Below are 15,636 nucleotides of genomic sequence, written 5' to 3' on the forward strand. Positions count from 1 at the left end.
TTATGTTGCTTACTTAACCAAAAGTAACTAGCAATATTCCTAAGCAGCCTCTATTTTGTTCTTAACAGGGACTCTGCTCCCTAACTAAAATTCTTAATTCTCTACGTTTGGAGTCTTGGGCTTAGCTCCCCATTCATTTATAGAATCGAGCTGAGCTGAAATCAATAGCTACTGGATAACTTTTCTTTTTCTCACTATGGGATTCAACTACTACTCTAATTCACTATTCTCTTTCCTTCTATTCAGTCTGACTAATGAGAGGTATAAGGCATGTAGCTGATGTCCTGCAGGATACTTGTAGTTGGCTTGGGAATGGCAGATTAGCACATAAAGGAGAGAAAGAAGATAAAAGTATATAATCAAATGCTAAACTGTAGGTGTAAGTATTATAGTTTACCAAAAAAGATTTATAAAGTTTGAAGCAATCAGAATAAAAAGCATGGTTAAGATTAGCCTCAAATTTCTATTAGTTCTTGTATTTCTTGTTTTCCTAGTATAACTGTTATTTCCTTTATTTTATCTTACCAACAAGGGAAAAGAAGAGCTAAGACTTGCTTAAAATGCTGCTTTTACAATGCTTTAAGACCCACAAGCCATGGGTAAAATTGATGTACCTTATTTATTTATTCATTCATTCATTCATTCATTTATTTATTTTTATTGAAGCTTTTTATTTTCAAAGCATATGCACAGGTAATTTTTCAACATTAATCCCTACAAAACCTTGTTTTCCAATTTTAAATTGATTTATTTTAGTTACATATTAAAATATTGAATATGATCTAGTGATAGACTTGGATGTATGTTGGAACAAGGCCAAATGAGTCTGATATATTTAAGATCCAATTGTTTATAAGGTAAAATAATTTTCCCCCATATTATTTCTTAATCATTTTCCACTAAGTCACAACTTCTTAAATTTCCACCCACAATCCCTTTCACCCAAAAAATGTTTATGCAACCTCGGGTACATAGGTATTTAAAGTAGATATAAAAATCAAACATTTACTGATAATAAATCATAATTTCATGACCCCCACATTCAGTTACATGACCCCATCAGGGGTCATAACCCAAAGTTTAAGAAGTTTTGTACTAAGTAATAGAGGTGTTGAAATTTATACTGGTAGAAGGAGTAACCATATCAATGAAATCATAGATCACTGAAATATTCAATATCCAATAGCAAATAATGAAAGAAAATATTTTGAAGAACAGCTATAATATATAAATTTAAAGACACTGATTTAGTGCAGTCAGAAAACTTCTACCAATTACTAGATATCTGTCTACAATTTCTTCATCTGCAAAATGGGAATACTAATCACTTGTCCTACCTACTTCACAGAATTGTTTTGAGGATCAAATGAGAAAACACATGAGAAAGTACCTTAGTAACTATAAAGTGGTGTGGAAATAAAAATAAAACATTTTATTATATCATTTGTATATAATTCTAAATTAGAAGTATTTATAACAAAAGGCAAACACAAGCCAAAGCCTCAACTCTAAAAGTTCATTTATAAATTGGTTGTATAAAAAGGTTTGGCAATTGTCCAATGTTGTAAAATTACCCATGCATACAGCTGGTAAATAAAAACTATTAAAAATATCACACCATAAAAAATTAAAAGAGAAAAAAAAATCTTATTAATTTGATGCAATTGTTCCATATTTGATAACTCCATATGAAATTTTAGATGTGATTAGTATAAACTGCCAAAAGTAATAAGATAAATGATTTTTTGTATGTGAAAGAATTTGGAAATGCATTCAGCTTAATTGATGTCATCTGACTGGTAATAAGTTGGTTTTATATTTTAAATGTATTAGTACTGAGTGTGTTCTTATTGGATTTCTAAAATTTTTTCTCTTATATTAATTATTTGGAAAATCACTATCAGAAATGCTGTTAAAAGTTTTAAAAAAATCTGGATGTGGTTAGATTATGAATTGAGCTTTTAAAAGACTATGAGCTAAAATAGGTATCTGAAAACTGTTAAATATTTAATGGGTATATTTTGTTTTAAAATGCATAACAATAGTAACATTTACTACAAAATGAGTTTTCCTTTGAAAATGTTTGGTTATTATTTGTAAAAATTATGAAAATATATAGGTGGAAAAAAAAGAACAAAAACAAAAACAAAATATATAGGATGGTTTAAAGATATAACCAATACATTGATGAGTCAACTATGAGGTACCTCACAATGTAGTTAGTTTTAATTTATAAGTAAAGGATAAATTAAACGTAACAATTAGGAAAACATATAAAAATAATAGTTAAGTCCTAAGTTATGGTTAGTGAAATTTTGCTATTTGAAGTAAAAATTCTTGAGACTCTGATTGTTTTGAGTTTTGATTACAGGGATGACTATCTAAATTGTCAAGAAACCAATAGTAGAAAATGGAATGTATTATACAATCTGAGAACTTCAGAGACGGATGTCTGTCTCTGGGAAATGTGAAGGGATGACCTTGACATGATCTAAGATAAGATCCTCTTGACTCAGTTTCTTCATGGAATTGTTTCCTTTCTGAACAGGAAATTTCCCCACTTGGATAAATTTTGCTTTTGATACCTTGTAATGACATACTTGACTGGAATCAAACAGAACTAAGGGAATTTTCCCCTTCTTTGGTATAAGTCAGGTTAGTCTGTGCCCTTGAGGGGGATGAATCTTGATATTGTTATAATTATGTCCCTCTCTTTCTTTTCATAGCAAATTTAAAAGTCAGGGCAAGTGAGCAGTAGAGGTTTTGTAAGGGTGTACTAAATCTATTAATTAATAGACTGGTAGTAGAACATCTCTGAGCTACTATAAGATGCAAGTATGAAAAGTATTATAATTTTAATCTGCATTTGTGGCTAAATTATAAGATAGGAAAGATATTTTCTAAAAGGAGAAATTAGATAAAGTACTAAGACAAAGACATATGTAAAATTTCTTTAATTAAATGGAAAAGTTAATTTTGAGAAAGAAATAGAATTAGATTCCCCCCCCCCCCAAGAACTATATATACAGATGTATATGGTTGTCTTCCAAATATATCTAGTATGGAGATCTAGCCTTTCAGTATGTTTTAGTAATCAATTCTCAAAATTGGATTAAGGACTTTATATTTTAATAGATAGAAGAATGCATTTTACAAGTTAGATCCTCGTGAATTTTTTTTTTTTTTAAAAGATTCTTTCAGATATAAGATTTAGATAGAAATAGTAAGTGGTATATTAAAAAACTGAAATTCCCTGATGCTTCAGGATTGGAGAAACAAATTTAAGAAATTGTACTAGACAATTAAAAATTAAATTAATTAAATTAAGATTTGTTACTAACAGAGTAACCTAAGAATTTCTTCAAACAATTTGGAACCAGAAAAGCAGGGCCCTATTTATAGGTACCCTGAGATTGAAGCCTACTCCAGAATGGCCAAGAGAAGATAATACAGGGCCCAGACAATTCCATGAGACATCTGGGACTCAAAATGTGCTGATTCCCAAGGTCACTGGGAAGGGACTACTAAGATACAAGGAGACTTCGTGCCAGTTAATACTGAAGATCATTATTGTATTACCTTAGCCTTTTGTTTCATGGTGTTTATATTAAAGATTTTGTTGTTGTTGTTGTTACCTTGGTGACATGTAAATCTCCTTTCTCAAAATCAGTCCATTAGTACTTTAAATAATTCGAACTATAATATGCCTTATATAATTCTGATTATGAATATATGAAAAAGCTTACAGATTTGGCTTACACAAAGCTGATTCATAGTGAAAATGGACTCCCCACTCCCATGAATCAAACTGAGAGAATTGAGGGAATTAGGACAAGACATTAATTATAGAAACTGAATAAAGTGCACTGAATCCATCTTGTGACTCAATTATGAAGTTAGCTCAGTTTCCTTTCTATTCAATTAGGGATCTAGTCCAAATTCTCTCTTGTAAGAAAATTTTATTCAATTGTGAGAATTGGAAAAAAACCTTGAACCTACCCTTGCCTGACTGGTAAACTAGACCACTCTATCTGCTGTTTACAGATATTTAATTAAGGATAAGAAACTTACTAAGATCCAAAGAATGGTGCAAGAAGTTTTCTTTCAACTTGGAAAGTTCCTATCTTTTCTCTAATTACAAATCAGATTAACTAATGTTGTATTCCTGATTGTTTGTAACGTATAAAAGTCATTCTTTCCCTGTATTTGTGGCATATATACATATTATATTGTAAATTGAAATGCTCTAAAGATCAAGCCTTTGTTTCCTCAGTTATTTCATCTTTTACTCACCAATTATACTTCTCAAAGCTATGGGTAGGAGATATATTCTTTTTCTGGCAAGACAATTGGGATTAAGTGACTTGCCCAGAGTCACATAGCCAGGAAGTGTTAAGTACCAGTGGTCAAATTTGAATTCAGGTTCTCCTGACTTCAGGGCTGGTGCTCTACCCACTGCAAAATCTAGCTGTCCCCAGGAAACATATTCTTAACTAACAAGGGAGAGACAATTGGTACCTGTCTAACCACTGCTTCTCAATATCCTTTGCAAGATCTTTATCCATATCACATCCCCTATGGGTATATTTGAAAGGCTCTCTTCTCTGTAATTTTCCTTGGTGACCAAATCAACTCCCATAGGTTGAATTATCATCTCTATGCATATAATTCCCAGATTTATCTATTCTGCCCCCATATTTTTTTATGGCCCCATCACCAATTGCCTACTGAACATTTCAAATTCAACATGTCCAAAATAAAATTAATTATCTTTCCTTCCACACTCACCTCTCTACCACATGGCTCTATTTCTACAGAGGTCAACATTATTCCAATTTCCTAGATATTGACATTATCCTCAAGCCATCACTATCATTTACCTCAAAAATCCTACAAGTCACAAATCTTGACATTACTCTACCAACAATCTTTTTGTTGGTGAGAAATCCCTTTCTCACTATTTACATAGTTCAAGCCTCTCCACTGGCACATTTATCTCAAGTCTTTTCCTACTTCAATTCATCCTCCACACGGCTCCACAAATTATTATCCTTGTATAGGTTGTACTTAAATTTCTTATTCTCTTCCTCAAACTTCAATGCCCCTAAAATAAAATATAAACTTGTCTATCTGGCTTATGAAACTTTTTGCAACCTGACTCCAGACTTTCCCCCCCCCCCAAGACCTTAACTTTCTATAACTGTCCTTCCCTTTGATCGTCATACATAGTACCCTATATCTCTTGTCTTCTCCATGTCCAGAATTCACTTTTTTTTAACCTGTGATCTATAGTATTGCTATGTCAAGACTGTTTAAGTGTTAGTTTTTACACAAACAGCTTCTTGACACCCCAACTGCTCCTAATCTCATTCCTTAATTTCTTTGAGTTTAATTAACCTTATGTTTAACTTGTATTTATCCTATACAATTTATATATATGTACATGTTGTCTCCCCTGAAAAGATGTGAAATATCTGAGCAAAAAGACTGTTCCATTTTCCTGTCTCTATCTCCTCTAGGGCTTGAAAATATTATAAATTCTTGCTGACTGATGAGGTAGATCTAATGAAGTCCCAGAGTCATATTAGATAATAATAATTAAAATTAATGTTAAAATCAGAAAGGAAATTGAAAGCATGCTTACCTGAGCAATAATTCGTTCTCCATCTTTATAGTCCTTCTCACCTATTACATCGACAATCTTCATTCTCTCTGAAGCCTGCAATAGTCCACAACCCACTGGTTATTGGACAATTCAACTGAAAAATACCGTAAGCCTTCATCAAATATAGAAAAGCATTAAAATACCATCATCAAGTGATTGTAGGTACAAAGAACAAAACAGAAAGGATTTCAGAATTGAATTATCATCTCATCCAACCCACTTCATTTTATATATAAGGAATTTAAGGAACAATGGGGAAAAGGGACTTTCTTTTAGCTAAGTGCAATGGAATCTAATCACAATATTCATCCTATAGAGAAAATTGTATAAGGGATAAAGGTTCTCTTATAGAAAGGATCCAGTTATAAATGTAGTTTTTTATCTTTGTGATGGGGGTTCCATGACAAGGACTATAAGGAACAGATAACAGGACTTTAGTATATTACTACTCTTTTGCAGTCAATACTTCATTAAAAATATATGAGGCCAATTTCTCAAATTTAGCTTTTTGGATTTCTCTGGTTTTTGTGTTTCTTTTTTTCCTCCCTACTTAATAGTATTTTATTTTTTCCAATCATATGTAAAGATAGTTTACAACATTCTTTTTTGTAAGATTTTGAGTCCAAATTTTTCTCCCCCCCTTGCTTTTCTTCTTTCCTCCCCAAGACAGCAGGCAATCTGATAGAATTTATACATATTTCCATATTAGTTAGATGTGAAAGAAAAATCAGAACCAAAGGGAAAAACAAAACAAAAAAAAACAAAACAAAAAAAAAAAGAAATTAGCATTTTTTTAGTCTCCATAATTATTTCTCAAGATGTGGATGGCATTTTTCATCACAAGCCTATTAGAATTGTCTTGGATATGTGTTTGTATTTCAAAGTTCCTATTCAGCTTTGGTCTTTTGATCAAAAAGAATGAAAATTCCTCCATATCACTAAAGGTCCATATTTCCCTTATGAGTTACATGGATTATATTTAGCTTTGCAGGCTTTAAACCTCTATCACTTGTCTTTTGGAAAATTATTTTAAAAATTTACTTTTTGTAATTATATGAAAAAATAATTTTTGCCATTGATTTTTAAAATATTTGAGTTCTAAATCTTCTCTTTCTTTACTGCTGCTCTTTTCTTGAGAAGGCAGACAATTTGATATAGATTATACATGTGAAGTCATGCAAAACATATTTACTTATTAGCTATGTTGTGAAAGAAAACACAAACTGTCTTTTCCTTAAAAAAACAAAACAAAAAACAAGCCATCCCTAAGAAAAAATAAAGAAAAATTTTAAAGGATGCATTTATTTTCATTCAGACTCAATCAGCCTTTCTCTAGAGGTGGATAACATTTTTCAGCATGAATCCTTTGGAATTGTCTTGGATCACTATATTGCTGAAAATAGCGAAGGCATTTAGTTTATCATAATACAATACTGCATGCAGTTAGTGTGTACAATATTCCTCTGGTTCTGCTCACTCCATTCTGTTTCATGTAAGTATAAGTTTAACAGAAATCTGCCTGCTCATCATTTCTTATGGCATAATAGTATTCCATTATAAGCATGTAACACAACTGATTGGCACTCATTTAATTTCCAATTATTTGCCACCACTAAAAGAGCTGCTATAAATATTTTTGCACTTATTTGTCCTTTTTCATTTTGTCTTTGAGATACAGACCAATAGTGGTATTGATGGATCAAAGGGTATCACATTTTTATAACCCTTTGGACATAGTTCCAAATTATCCTCCAGAATGGCTGGATAACTCTACCAACAGATCCTTAGTGTCTCAATTTTCCCACATCCTCCCTGATGTTTATCATTTTCCTTTTCTGTCATATAGGTCAATCTGAAAGGTATGAGGTGGTAGCTTAAGAGTTGTTTTCATTTGCATTTCTCTAATTTAGAGCATTTTTCATATGACTACAGATCTGAAAACTTCGTTTTCATATCCTTTAATCATGTCAATTATCTCTTTTCATTCCCACTCTCTGACTTCATCTTAGCATCCCTGTCAGCTGTTTTTCCCAGCTAAATTTCAATTAAGTTGTCAACACTCATTACTTCCAATTCCTCTCCTCTCCTCCCCTGAAATTCTAAACCTTCTGTAAATTGGCTTGAGCCTTTTTATTCAATTAAAATTGCTTCCTTGAAGTCATCAGTGATTTTTTTAAAATCTAATGGCCTCTTCTGAATCTTTCTGAACTTATCCTCAACCTTTTGGAAGGCTTTGACACTTCTAACTATTGATAGTCCTTTTTTCCTGGATACTCTTTCCTCTAAGTTTTTACAACACTTTTCTCCCTGCTTCTCTACCTTTGCTGGATCTTCAACCAGGTCACATCCTCTAATTATTATATTATTTTATAATATATTATAATTATCCTCTATTACACTGTTGTAGAGTCCTCAAAGGCCGTTTCTCTAGGTCTTCTTTTTTTCTCCCTCTAAAAATATCTTGCCTAATAATTTCCTTACTTCCTACAAGTTAAGACATCTCTATATCTCATCTCTATATAGATAATTCCCAGATCTACAAATCCAACCTGAACTCTCCACATTGCCAATTGCTTTTTATGGTATCTCAAAATTAATAAGATAATAAATAATAATAAACATTTCTTTTACAAGTTCTCCTTCTTCCAAAGGCTTTCTGTTGTTGTTACTGACTTTTCATTGTATATATCCTGTATGTATAAAACTGCTTGCTTGTTCTCTTCTCTAATAGAATGTAAGCCTTCTGAGGGCAGGAATGTTTTTGCTTTTTTTTTTTTTTTTAAACAGGCTCTTACTATCAAGTCTAGCACATAGCAGACATTTAACAAATGTCTGATGAAAAAGTGCTACTTTTTATTTCACTTTATATCTTCCTATAGGGAAAAAAAAAAAAAAAAAAGTTTTCTCAGGGCTTTTATTCATTCCCAGGAAGAAAAACATATCCACGTGACTTTTACCAAGAATTTTGGTAGATGAATGCCTCCCTCAAATTGGCATTCTTTATACCTCCAAATGAAACACAATAGCCTCTTTCTCAAATAGGCCTTACCTCTAGGGATTTCAGTAGGGGCACAGATTCAATAAAGGATTCAAACATTTTCCTCTTCTTTGCATTGTTTTTCAATATGATTCTTCTGAACGTTATTCGGTCCTACAAGAAAAAGATAGAAATTATAACTTTTACAGGTAAATGTTAATGTATATCAAGTTGCAAATAGTATTGAATAAACTAAATCTTTATGAAAATGTCACTTTAGTCATGGAGTGATCCTTGGCAGAAATAACTGAGAGAAAATGCATAGACGAAACCCTGGGAAATCTATCATTTTGTCTAGGGTCCAGTGGAGTCCTAGATAACTTGAATTATAATTCTGCAAATTACTAAAGCAAAATAAAAAATAAAACAAATAAAAAAAATTAGTCAGCAGAAAACTTCTTTATCTAATGCTAACACACTCTATAGAATCCAAGAAACTTCAGAGATAAGCTACCAGTTTCCATTATGGAAAGAAATGACTTAAGAGTAATAATTACAGTTCCCCCTATGTCCTCTTTCTCCAGATAATCTAGGATATTAATATTTATCTATAGAGCATCATGTTAGGAGTCCAAGAGGTATACAAAGCTTCCTTGGAGAACTTAAAATTTAATTGGAAAACTGAGACACAAACACATGATACAAAAAAGCCCTACTAACTGTCAAATGAAGCACTCTGGCAATTTAGAGACAGAATCCTAACAGGCTATGATGGTAAAGGAAAGTTTTGTGAAAAAAGTAGGATTTAAGCTAGGCTTTGAAGAATAAGTAAGATTCAGAGAGATGACAGGGGAGGCACAGAATGAGCAAGAGCAAAGAATAAGTAATGTTTAAGTTATGTTTAGGTGAAAATGGTTTGTCTTGGTCAATTATAGAAAATGGAGGGGGCAGCTAGGTGGAGCAGTGGATAGAGCACCAGCCCTGAATTCAGGAGGACCCGAGTTCAAATCTGGTCTCAGACACTTTAACACTTCCTAGCTGTGTGACCCTGGGCAAGTCACTTAACCCCAATCTCAGGAAAAAAAAAAAAAAAGAAAAAAGAAAAGAAAATGGAGGCATGTGTCTATAGTGGCTATAGCCTGAACTTTTTTTATAGGTGACCCACCTTTACTAATGTCTGAATGGCCATTAAAGGGATAATGATAACATATTTAATAAAAATTAAAAGTCTGGATTCTCAGATGATTCTTTGTTCTATATTTTGTTGTTGTGGACAGAAAAACTTCTGGAAATTATAACCATGACACCTTATAAAACTGGCATGAGCAATAAGGTCATGATAATCCGAGATTAATTTGCCAGATTAACCTTGGGCTTCTATCCTCAATAGAATTTTGGAGAAAGAATTATGCTATCTTTATTTTTTTCCCCTGTTAGATAAGGTGTTAAGTTTAGATTATAAAATGTGTGCTTTTATATGTGCAAAGCACGTAAGAATGTGCTGTAATATGAGCAAAGCACTGTCCTCACAATTACTACTGTCCTCATTTTACAAATTAGGAAACTGAGATGTATAATGGCAGAGCTAGTTTAAATATACCTGAAGTAGTAAGTGAAGCCAGGTCTCCTGAGACCAAGTCCAATGCTCTATCCACTATAGCAAGCTCTTTTTCCTACTTATTTTTCAGTATATCTCTGAAACATTTATCCAAAATGATCAACATTCAAAGAGTTGCATGCTTCCTGGACTAAAGATAGCTAAATGTTGAGTAGAATTACAATAGAGGTTAGGATTAAAGAATCTGTAATCCCTGTTTAATGTGAAAAGATGATTGAATGAGATGAGGTGAGATCTTTCAAGACAGTTGTGAAAATCGAGTAAGGCTTCATCTACTTCAGAGTTCGAGTAGGCCTGAAGGACTCTGAAGTTCGAGCAAAGGGCATTGCCTTCCCCTCCTATGATATCATCTCCCTATATCATCCAAATATGGGCAACTATGTACTTATTGGTCAAGTTCAATTTCATGGGTAGATCTTACGTTTAGAATGTAAGACTCTCAGCCAATGAGGATGAGGGTCAGTGGTGGGAGGGGGCGTTTTTTAGGGATTAAAGGCGCTTTCCTGCCCACAGGAGGTGCTTCCTCTCTTCGATGTCTACTCGAGGAGTGGGACGCCCGATTTTTGTGAGGACGTACAATAAACTTTGCTTTTCTCTAGAGCTCTCTCCAGCTTTTTTTATTAAATGGTGACCCCTCACCATTTCTGTACCACACAGTTTGGGGGCTCGTCCAGGATCCTTTACTCGGTGAGTAAGTGAACTCCTGGGTGCTAGTGGGATGGCGCCCTGCCTTGATTTAGGCAGCCCGTCAGCGTCCAGGGGCTTCTCCTTGCTCCCTGACGTAGAGTGGACCCAAAGTGGAGAAACTCAGAGAAAAGCAACGGAAACTCCGCGGCGAAAATCCCAACCGGTTGGTGGAGGACAGATCAGTCAAGAAATTTGCTGCGCAGCAACCCAGTGGAGGTAAGCCCCTGTGAAGCCCCCTGAGTCTAGTTATAGGTTCTGGAGGGGGCTGTAGACGGTAGACAGGAAGAGAGCTAGGCCTTCCTGGGTGACTGGGTTAACCGGCGACGGTTAGCGTGTTTGGGCGTTTAGGAGTCTGTTAAACTCCTTCCAAATTCAATGGGTGTGGCCTAGTCCCAGCCAGCCCTCGCGGAGAGAAATGAGAAAAATATCAGAAAATACCGGTAGATATTCCCTTGGGAGATAAATTAAGTAATTGGAATAAACTGCCAAAATATGAGGAAAAATAAAAAGCAAGAAAAAGATGATAAGGTATTGTTGTTTTGTTGCAGACTGGTGGTGCCAAAAGGATTAAATGGTACCTGAAGGGAAGGACCTGAGGGGATTTAATTCCATTAGCCCTTCCAGGGGCCTTCGGGCGGGGAGGAGAAATGTGTCTTTTGAAGTAGGGGCTGTTTCAGCTGACCAGAAATATGACTTAGTAGATCCCATTTGGGATCAGTAACCCTGTACACGGGGAAGTATGTGGGATTGAGCCAGTGAAGATGGTGGCTTCCTTCCTTTTCCTCCCACGTGCCCTGACTGCAGCAGGGCCACGTGGGCCGGGGGAAAGAAACTGCTATTTAGTGAAGTTCATTGTTTTAAATATGATGGCAAAGTAGTTTTATATTATTGGGAATTTAAAGCTGTGATTGGGATTTTTAGTTAAAACATAGGTTTTTAAAATAAAATGCTGGTAGCTTACTTAGGGGAGGTTGTGGTTGTATCTCCCTACTTAGATGGTATGTTTGCTAGAGGTATTGGGTAATTTGTAACTGAGCTATGCCTTAAGTGTTTGTCAGCTCTATTGGGCATGTATTAAGTTTTATGAAATTTGGGTCAGTTACTTGCGAACTTTGAACTGTAAAGTTTAAAAATATATTGATTTGTAAAAGTAATTAATAGTTTAAATGGAGCTATGATATATTGAGTCGGGAAGCATGGTGGTGTGGGGGAAGGGTGACCACATGGAGAGGTCCTTCCTCCCATTAAGTATAGTGGGTTTTTTTGTTTGTTTGTTTGTTTGTTTTTAATAACTGCACCTCCTTGCTGATTTAGATATTATTTCTACTGTTTAAAGGAACAGCCTACATTTATATGGTGTTAATAACTGAATGTTTTATTTTTATTTTTCAAGTCTATAACTGTTCTAAGGAGTTGGAACTTAAGTTTTCTGAAAGCATTTCATTTCTACTAAGATCTCATCTGACTAAAGAAAATTATTTAATGTTTATTTACATGCGAGATAGTCTCCTTGTTTAAAGATTATTTTAATCTGATCTGATAATTTGATAGGGTTATTTGCAAAAATTTTGATCCTTTTCAGAATGAAGAGAGTATTAATGTTAACTCTGAAAGACCTGAAAGTTTCTTTTCTGTGGAAACGGGATGGACAACATGAGATTTAGAATTTTTCTTGTATTGAGTATTTTGAAGGCAAAATAATCTAATGTTAAACCTAGAACCATCTACTTTATGAAAGAGACTGTATAATCTGTGAACTTCCTAGGATGAATCTTTACTGTGATTCTTGAGAACTACATTCACCTGAAGCCTTGATTAATGATAATTGCTGTAGGAGATAAAATCTTTTGGGACTGAAGCTAATATTTACTTGGAGTTTTGAATTCAGGTATAACTGTTTGCATAGGTCGTTAAACTCCACCATCTGGAGGTGGGATGGTTAAAAATTAGGACAGCTACCTGAAGTAAAACTGCCTTAAATCATGCCCCTGGTTTTTCCTCTTATGTTTGTAATCAGAGCCAAGTGGTCAGTGAGATATACAGTGCTAGGACCGCTCCCACTTTGCCTTTCTTTTTGAGACAAAGCTGGCAATCTCTGGAACCCCAATCCTAGACTCCTGACTATAGATCTACATTCAGATGCGTTTTTCATGTTTTGCATGATCATGGTGGGGAAAGAACTTTTGACACTCAATCCCCTATTAAATATGCAGAGAAGATGAAATGAAGGGGTATTCAAGTTAGAACAATATTAAATCTAGAGGGCTGGGAGATGGCTCACAGATTCCAGAATGTTGAAACATGAGGCAATACTATTAGAAAAGAATGCTCCATAATCCAAGATCATAATTTTAATCCTGCTTCCTTTTTGTCCCCTGGAGAACAGAACTATTGCTGTATAAAACTGTCTGACTATTGCTATTTTGGGAAATTTATTTGTCTGTTATGTATAATCTGATAATTTCTGTAAACAGGGGGAAGGAAACTTGAGATTTCAACTGGTCAGAAAATTGGGAAAAACTGATGTCTTATTTCAGTTCAGGCTGAATTGGAAACTATTTACTCTTTGCTTAGACATAATTTGGGTACTGAATGGAACTCTGGAAAAGGTAAAAGATTTTTTTTCTTTTTGCAGTGGACATCCAGGCTGCTTCTGGCCTGGATCGTTGTTAGAGCTCTATGCTTGGGCACAATTCTTTTAAGAATTGCTGCGATTGACGAAAGGTCTCCTTTTGTCTCGGTCTCTTGTCTCTACAGATAAGGGAGAAGCTGCAAAAAGTTGAAAAAGCTCTTTACCTGTCCACTAGCTAGACACACCTGATTTTAGCAGATGCTGGGTTTGGAGAAGGCTGCAGAGACAAAAGGCCTTTTGCATCTCAAGGCTTTCTAATCAGACCTCAACCTTGCTTTCAAACCTTGCAATAAACATCTTTTTACTCATCTAGGTTTTCGGCCTGTAAATTCATTTACAGGGGACTCTAGCTGAAAATTTGCTAGACTATGATTGGCTGGCTTATGTTTTAACTTTGAGTTACTGTCCTGACTCAGTTCTGCCTCAGTTTCCCTGCCTCTTAGTTCTGCAAACCTCCCCCCCCCATGTCTCTTTATCAGAATACTTGATAAGACCTTATGTTTCAGAATAGCAGAATGTCTCTCCCATTACAAGTTAATGGGAATCTCTTATCAAAACTTCTTGAATTCTCTTGTGTGGAATTAGACATTCTGTATATGATTGTATTTGCATTGGGTGTTTTTAAAAACAAAACTGATTTGTATGAATAATGTTCACTTATGAAAGATCTACTTGGATATAAACTCATTGGGACAAATTCCTTATTGTTATCAACACAAGGTTATGATAAATATTTGTTTAGAATTTATGGGAAAAAGAAATGGGTTTGCTAGAACTTCCACTGTTACCAAGGGCAGTCTACCTGCCCATTGGTCTGCTCAAACTTGTGAATTGTATGCTTTAAATCAAGGGTTGAAATTATTGTGGGACCAGGATGGGACTATATATATACACACTGATTTGAGATATGCCTGGGGTGTGATGCAGGGACTTGGAGGGATTTGGGAGAAAAGAGGGACTGGAAAACATTCTGGAATGTAGCAGTAATACATGTAAAGGGACATGAGATGGGAAGTTCTTTTGAGCTAAGGGGAAATAGATTAGCAGATGAGGAGGCCAAGGGAGCTGGAGACCAGGATATTTCTCATATAATGGCCTTGATACCTGTACTTCCCCCTGGTCTACCCTCTCCCAGTTTTACTCAGAAGGAAAAGAGAAGACCTCAACTCTCGGAGCAGTTGAGAAGGACGATGGCTCTTACCTGATGGCAGAGAGGTACTGACCAAAGCAAGTATGAGGCAAGTCCTTCAGCAACTGCACCAGGGCAGTCATTGGGATGTCCAAAACCTGTGTGATGCTATACTGACAAGGTATGTTTCCCCCGGCCTATATACTATGGCTCGACAACTGGTGGACGGTTGTCTTGTTTGTCGAAGGACTAACAGGGCTGCCCAACGCCAGCTTCCAAAAGGGGGACGACCTCCTGGAATCAGACCATTCCAAAGCATCCAGGTGGACTTTACTGAGCTGCCACCAGTGGGTCGCCTTAAGTTCTTGCTGGTCATAGTGGACCATCTGACCACATGGGTGGAGGCATTCCCGTCAGGCCGAGCAACTGCCTCGACAGTAAGTAAGGTCTTATTAGAACAAATTATTCCTAGATATGGAATGGTGGAGAGGATAGACTCGGATCAGGGAATACATTTTTCTGCCCAGGTATTGCAGAATCTGATTAGGGCCTTAGAAATCACTTGGGATCTCCATACCCCTTGGCATCCTCCCTCTTCTGGGAAAGTAGAAAGGATGAACCAAGAAATAAAAAAAAAGAAGCTGACTCCGTGCTGGGACGGACCCTACCAAGTGATACTGACCTCAGATACTGCGATTCGCACTCAGGAACGAGGCTGGACACACCACACCAGGACAAAAGGACCTGTGGCGCCACCTTTATCAGAGTGGACAGTTGAAGACAGGGGAGACCTCCAATTACATAAGAGGAGGGGACCTCCACTGAATGGGAACACTGATTCTGAATCCAGTGCATTGTAACTGTATGACTTCTCTTTTCTTACTTTGGGTCTCCTTTGCCTGTTTGTGATTTGACATATTTTCCTTTG

At 35.4% G+C, this 15,636-nt stretch overlaps 1 protein-coding gene across 3 annotated transcripts in view; it reads right to left on the reverse strand.

Moving 5' to 3' along the window:
- Window positions 1–15,636, reverse strand: part of PRKAR2A (protein kinase cAMP-dependent type II regulatory subunit alpha) — a 133,553-nt gene that overhangs the window by 24,820 nt on the left and 93,097 nt on the right. For all 3 annotated transcript variants that reach the window (XM_074283222.1, XM_074283221.1, XM_074283220.1), the window contains 2 exons: window positions 8,715–8,816; window positions 5,645–5,719 (listed from right to left, as the gene is read on the reverse strand). In XM_074283222.1, coding sequence (XP_074139323.1) covers window positions 5,645–5,719; window positions 8,715–8,816 — 177 coding nt within the window. The remainder of the gene's footprint in view (window positions 1–5,644; window positions 5,720–8,714; window positions 8,817–15,636) is intronic.

This window comes from Sminthopsis crassicaudata, chromosome 1, assembly GCF_048593235.1.
Source record: "Sminthopsis crassicaudata isolate SCR6 chromosome 1, ASM4859323v1, whole genome shotgun sequence".
In the NCBI taxonomy this organism is placed as follows: domain Eukaryota; kingdom Metazoa; phylum Chordata; class Mammalia; order Dasyuromorphia; family Dasyuridae; genus Sminthopsis; species Sminthopsis crassicaudata.